The sequence below is a fragment of the Anthonomus grandis genome, chromosome 8 (genome assembly GCF_022605725.1).
Source record: "Anthonomus grandis grandis chromosome 8, icAntGran1.3, whole genome shotgun sequence".
In the NCBI taxonomy this organism is placed as follows: domain Eukaryota; kingdom Metazoa; phylum Arthropoda; class Insecta; order Coleoptera; family Curculionidae; genus Anthonomus; species Anthonomus grandis.
Window position 1 is genome coordinate 30826975 of NC_065553.1, and position 7396 is coordinate 30834370.

Genomic DNA, 7396 nt, shown 5'->3' on the forward strand with positions numbered 1-7396 from the left:
ATAAAGCTTTTTTTATGATAAACCTTACTTGAAGAAAGACCACTACAAGATTTACAAAGAGCTTTTTTACACCTATGGCATTTGAAACCAAACAAGACATTTTTCTTTTTTTCCTTAAAATAGCAATTGTCCTTACATGATTTACAGGTAAGCTGAATATCCTAGCCCATTCGATCATCTGAACCATCCTCACCCATTGTAAATCAAGTAAAACATTATAACCTTAACCCTTATGGAAATGACTAAAAGCACTGCCTTATAGCACAGTATGCACAAGTTCAATATTAGATTGAGATATTAGAACTCACAGATCACAAGGCCAATAGATCTGTGTGGTAGATATAGAACACTGTCAATAAATATGCCAATAATGCTTCAATAATTTTCAAAATTATGAAAATATGTAATATGCTGCCTGCGGGATTCAAAAACATTCAAAAGAATGAAACTATTAGAAAATTAATTGGAAAATCAGTTTCAAATGGTTGTCATGATGAGTATTTTAATAATTACAGATTAGATTAAATTACTACTTTTTAAGTATTGATTGTTTGTATGTTTTTTCCAGCAATTTTTTTGTATCAAATATTATTTGTATACATATTTGTCAAAAGTAATTTTGTAGATTTGTTAAAATTTAGCTTTGCCCATAGAATTAGTGTTGTGAGCAATGGAACGTGCCCGTTTATTCTCAAAGAACGTTCGTGAACGTTCGCGAACGTTCACGACTTTTCGTGACGTTTATTCTCAAGAGCATGAATGAGCATGAATCCGAACGTTCCCCAAAAATGTGAACGTTCTACTACCAAATTTGGGGCTGAAATTAATACCATTGAAGATGATTCTTCTGAGTCTGACGAGTCTGAATTTGATTTAACGGAAATTCTGAGTGATTTAAAATCAAGCGAGCGCGAGGAGGGAGAGGATAGTTCGGAGGAGACTTCCTACATAGGTTGTTTGAAAGTTTAACTTAATAAATAGAACATAAATAAACACAAACATTTTTAATTTCAGATATTTTCCTAATATGTTTCCTTTGCTTTTTTTTCATTTATGGTTGTATGTGCTGAAAATTCTCGTTCGTGCTTGTTCATGCTCGAGGAACATTCTCGAAAAATAAATTCTCAAGCATTTTACAACACTACATAGAATATTTTATTTTTATGATAAAGCATATTTTGATTTGATTTAAAATTATTAAGAGAATAATTATTCTCTGGTTTCTTATTAAAAAAAGAGAGAATAATAATAAAACAATTGGTATTCCTTACTCTCATAAGATGCAGAACAAGTTCTTCTAGGTCTCTTTCTAGCTGGCAGCATGACTGAAGTATATCCTCCTCCTGTGGCTCCCCCACTAGAACATGGAGGACTGGCAGGAGCCCCGCCAGCAGTAGCAGCACTAGTACTGGGCCCTGGAACACCAGCGGCCCCATCTGCACCTCCATGGTGCTGTGGAGATTTCCTCCGTAGGTCATAGGGAGACTGATGAGCAGTTAGTGGTCCACCTAAAGGTGGCCCTCCAGATCCTCCACCACCTTGCGGAGGGGGCGGAGTGCCTTGAGTGGGAGGAGAAGAGCCCCCTGCGGCAGATGGAGCTGGTGCATTTTGGTTTGGTTGGACGGGGCAAGTTGATTCACATGGTTCTGTCAACAAAAGCTATTTTCAATAATTAAAAACATAATAATATATGTTTGTGTTTCCTTGCATTTTAGTGATTTATTTATTTACTCATTTATAAACTGGCAAAGCCTTGAAGCAAAAACAATTAACAAAATTTGTTTTAGTTTTTGTTTAAAACTACTAAATTTGGAGCTTCAGAAATTTAGAACAGATTTATTTGTTCTAAAGTAGTGATGTGTTGTCACTAGCACTGCAAATCAGTTATGTAGTTGTTTGTTCATGCCATATTTAGTGTTGTGAAATAAAATTACAAAAATTCTAAGTTCAAAAAGTGACAACAACAGAGGACAGTATGGAAGCATTTATTACTTTATGTAGAAAACATAAATATAGTAGACTAAACTAGATTTATGTTTGCCAATAAGACCTATATCTTCAACAAAAATTGACCTCACAAATAATAAAGATTTAATGCAAAAAGTGCAACATACTCCCAAAATTACAGACCATTTAATTATTAATGTATTTTTACCTCTTAGTCATCAGAAAAGTAATAATGTAGCTATAACATACAGAAATTACAAACTGAACTCAAAAAATTTTTAACATAAACTAATGGATATAGTATGACCATCAAATTTTACAGATACCTATAAATACTTTAGCTGATTGTCTAATAAATCATATTATAGTGACTTTAAATGAGGTAAATTTGAAGTAGTTGGAGAGAACATGCTAAATGTAATTAACCAAAGTCTGGAGTTTGACATATTTCCAAAAAACTGGAAGCTATCCACTATTGTCCCAATGGAGAATGTTAGTGGGACAAACAAATATGAGGAAATTCGACCTATAAACATGGTCCCACCTTATGAAAAGCTACTCGAGATGTGTGTGAATGAACAAATTGTAAACTATATAGAAGAAAATAATATACTTAGTGTATACCAGGCAAGTATCAGTAAAAAAAAATTCTTATGGAAGTGCCTTACAAACAGTTGTTTTCAATTGGAAAAAACCATTGAATGATAAAAAACTAATAAGGCTTGTCTTGTTGGACTTCAAACATGCTTTTGAAACCATTGATAGACAGTTGCTACTACCGAAACTACAAAAGTATGGCATGGGTGAGCCTATCCTCAAATGGTTTGGGGACTGCCAACAAGTGACCAAGTTCAATGGAAAATTCTCTTCTACCAAAGAAACAGTGTATGGTGTACCACAGGGGACAGTCTTGGGCCCCACTTTGTTTATTTTGTACATAAATGACATGGTAAAGATAGTTCATAAGTGTAAAATTCAACTTTTTGCAGATGACACAATTATTTATTGTATTGAGGACAGTGCGGCAGAAATAATAGAAACTTTAAATACTGAACTTAAAAACATATCAGTGGTTAATCTAATTAATGTTAAAACAATGGTCTACAGCTTAACATTCAAAAGACAAAATCCATGATTATAAAAAATAAATATACTAATATAAACATAGTACATATGTGTTAATTAGCAATCAAGTTATAGAATATGTCAACAAGTTTAAATACTTGGGTTGTATAATTGATGAAAATCCAGCTTTCTCAGACAATTTTTACTACATAACAAACAAAATAGGAAAAAAATCAAGCTTTTAAGTCATGTGTCAAAAAATTTAAGTGTGTGGGCCAAATTAACTGTATACAAGACAATCATTGCTCCTCATCTTTACTTTTGTTCAACTCTTATTTTTAATGAATAACTCCGAAATTGATTTACTACAAAAAAAAAACAAAATAGGGCATTAAGAATTATTCTTGGTTGTAGTCGTTATATAAGGAGGACAGAAATATTAAACTGTGCCAATGTGTTGAGTGTAAGACAGACTGTCACAACACAATGATATTTATTTATAAAATATTGCACCACTTGGTTCCAAGTCATTTAGTAGAAAACTGTAAGTTTGTAGTGACATTCATCTGGTGATGGTCAAAATAGTTTATATTTTAAAGGATTATAACAATACAATGAGTTGTCAGATTATGTAAAGAGCTGTAATAATATAAATAGCTTTAAAAGGGAATGTAAGCAATATATTAAAACTTAAATTGTTATATAGTTAAACCTATGTATGAAATTGATTCTAGCCTAGTGCTATTAATAAAAGATTTTTTTTTTTTTTTACTTTTAACAAAGCTCTTAGGACCATGTTACCCGACTGTCCTTTTTACCCATTGACAGAGTTTTTTAACTGTAGATTTATTGACTAAATTTAGTTAGTAAACCTAAGTCAAACTTTGTCATCTTTGCTAAATGATGTGCAACTTTTGTATGCATATTTTCTTAATCAAGATGATTATTATTATTATTATTTATTCTTGCTGATTTACCAAACATTGTCCAACAGGAAATTCCTAATAATTAGACAACATATACTTAACAAATAAAAAGTAAATACAGAACCAATAAACTGAAAAAAAAAAACTAAAAACTAAATACTTATTGGTTATTTAAGGTCATAATCATTGGATCAATTTTGCTTTTGAATGAAGCTATACTACCATTAAACAGGTCAATATCATTATTGCTGTGTAAAATATTAAACCATGAGAAAGCTCAATGTAAAGGTGCATTTCTTGCTAAGTTAGTAGGTCTATTTTCTAAATACAAATGAAGGTGTTTTCTAGTGCATATAGGAGGAACAAAAAAGTTTAAATCCCTCAAGATCAGGTGCACCAATTTTATAGTTGCATAGTTTAAATAAAAAAAGCTGGCAGCTCAGAATAGCACAGTGCCTCAGAGATAAAAAGTTAAATATGGTCATACCCCCAATTTTGACAGAATATACCCTCTGTATATAATTATTATAATGATAAATTTATAATAATAAATATGACTTTGCAAAATATATTTTTTTATTGCACATAAAGGAAGCAAATGTCAAATAACCCCTTACAAAAATATGCAGAATAAGTTCATAGTAGTTACTTTAGCACAATTCATTTCATTCATGCACTGAACATTAGGTAATATAATAGACCAGTATATAAACATTTTTACTGTTATAAAGACAAGGTGAACAGGATGGATGAAAAGCACATGGTGGGCTTTGGGATTATTAACTGTATTCTTGAAAGTGTGTATTTGGATCAGGTAAAAGTTCTGATAATTTTTAAATCTAGAGATTTCATTTAAAAATTTATATAGTTTTTCCATACTGAGCTAAGATTTATTGGGAGAGTAGTAAAACTATAATTGACAACAGGCAATAGAGATGAAACTAATCCTATAAGAACAATTCAAGGAAATATTATGAAAATGTATGTGTAGAAATTCCAAAAGTTTTATTTGAAATTGGTTTTATTATTTACTACCCGAAACTCTTGGCACCACCCGCATGGTAAAAGATTGTGAGAAGCTACATCTTTCATAAAAGTTTCCACTCCAAATACATTGAATTTTCAATAATGTGAAGGTGACATGGTGAATATGAGGCCATATGGTTATTGCAAAATCAGTATATGTTGTGAACAAAACCATGCCTACGGTAATTCTGAGGCCAAAAAACAGAGCTATGCACATTTTCACCTTATTTAGTACTATAGTTTAAAAATAATAATAGTGTTGTCTGTGATACATTTTAAAAACATAAATAAGATCAAAAATATATATAAAAATATATATATATATATATATATATATATATATATATAGCATTATATATATATATATATATATAATGCTTACTTTCACACTTAACATAATTAAAATTGAGTAATAAAATTTAAAATATGCTAAAAAAACTAATGCATTTACATACCATAATACAAATTATACAAAAGGCTCATCATTGGGTTTTATAATTAGAAACAGCAAGAACTTTGAAATACCACCTATAATAAGATTATATAATGCCTTGGTGAGAATATGCATCACATATCTGGATGCCTACGACAATAACACATATTGATCAAATTGAACAAGTTCAAAAAAGATTTGCCAGGTATCTCTATGTTAGAAAGCACAATGTGTCTCCAATGAATAATGTGATGGCAATTATGAACCAGTTCCTTAATCAAGTTCATGTGAATTTATTTAATATATCTTCTGCAGATCTAAGACTGACCCTTAAAAATAGATATAGGTATAATATAGATACAGTGGTATCCTATATATTCTTTTTATTACAAACCATGTTATATTTTTATTTATTTTAATTTTGTTTTTCATTGTATTTTGTAGCATTCTAGGGTTTTAATTTAATTTTTGCTGCTGCCTTTATATGTAATTACTGTCTGCTCAGTGTTTGTAAAGAGAATCATAAATAAATAATATCTACCACATATTAAAACTATAGAGACATTATTCATGAAGGAATTTCATTGTTTCCTCCTTAAACATTTTAACACTGTTTATTTCTCTAATGCTGTGGCGAAAAGCAGTAAGTTTTTTAAAATACGGCCTACAGCTAGTCCTTGCCAAACCACCAAAAAATCATCTAATGATGCTTTTCTGTGCCCTAAAAACACCCATAACCTCAACAGATGACCCCCAAAATAAAATTCCATAATTCAATATTGACTGAATGCAAGAGTACAATTTAATGGTATCAATGAATAAATTGTATCTGAGTCTGTAGACTAGAGCACAGTTACTATTCAGTCTAGAAATTAATGTCTTGCAATGCTGACTCCAATTTAGCAATGGATCAATCAGTTTAGGTGTGATGCTCAAACACCCGACAGATGTACACATTTATAATTTATGATGATAGCCGATACTTGACCCTGTAAAACAATATAAATAGCAAGTGATAACATAATATTATTACTGATAGGTAAAAAAGAAGTTTTTGTCCAAAAAAAAAAATAATTATATCTGGAGGCGACAATATTATGAGAATGTGAATCTTATGCCTGATTTAAGATTGATATTGTGAATATATGTTAGATAAACTTTATTTACTTATGTAGCCATTTTTGAAACTTAAATAGCAACAAAAACCTAGGAAAGTTAAGTGGTTCCAGTTTTTCTTCTCAATTTGCATTTTCTCAAGGTACCCCAATATTATTAAATGTTCGGGGCTAATGGGTAATATAGGATTAATGATTCGTTTATAATTAATTAGAAAATGCCTTAAGTATGACCTAAAGTTACAATACCATTAACATAAATGGTACTTCTGGGAAGAACATACATCAATAAATAGGACATAAGCTGAGGTGCTAGAACAAAGCCTGCCACCCAATTTATAAATGTTTAATTTTATAATGAAAGGATATCTGGCAATATATACCTCTCAATAACAGCCTTATCAAAACGAAAATGTAATAAATGTAGGATGTGAAATGTTTTATTTATAAAACTATGACATTTCCACTCTGACAAATAAACTAGGCAGGTCTTTGTGGCACAACACCCACAAAAAAAAACTTGAAAAAATCGATGCAATCGGGGCGAAATGGGGTCTTTGTAATAAAGTACTCCGAGGTGCGACCCCGTGATTTCTCTCGCTCGCCTGAGGACCGGAAAAATCGGGGTCGAACGATAAATTTGGAATTTTACCGTCTGCCATTCGATTGACTTACCATTTGTGGTTCTCGAAGGCGTAGGGATCCGGTTCGCGCCCGTTTTCCTCCGAGAACGACGCACATAGGATCTGGAAGCTGTGAACGAAGCGCTCGGCATCTTTTTGAACTTTATCGAGCACTTTTTCACGATTATTTTGCGTTTCTAAACAAAGGAAACACTGCCACTCGCAGGGGCGGCCATTTTCAACACACGAACCGAAAGGAGA

The 7396-nt window shown here is 31.5% G+C and overlaps 1 protein-coding gene across 1 annotated transcript in view; it reads right to left on the reverse strand.

Moving 5' to 3' along the window:
* Nucleotides 1-7330, reverse strand: part of LOC126739616 (F-box only protein 11) — an 86339-nt gene extending 79009 nt beyond the window's left edge. Inside the window, exons 1-2 of the mRNA XM_050445374.1 lie at nucleotides 7188-7330; nucleotides 1272-1646 (exon numbers count right to left, since the gene is read on the reverse strand). Of these exons, the coding sequence (XP_050301331.1) occupies nucleotides 1272-1646; nucleotides 7188-7287 (475 nt within the window). The 5' untranslated portion in view covers nucleotides 7288-7330. The remainder of the gene's footprint in view (nucleotides 1-1271; nucleotides 1647-7187) is intronic.
* Nucleotides 7331-7396: the final 66 nt, after the last annotated feature.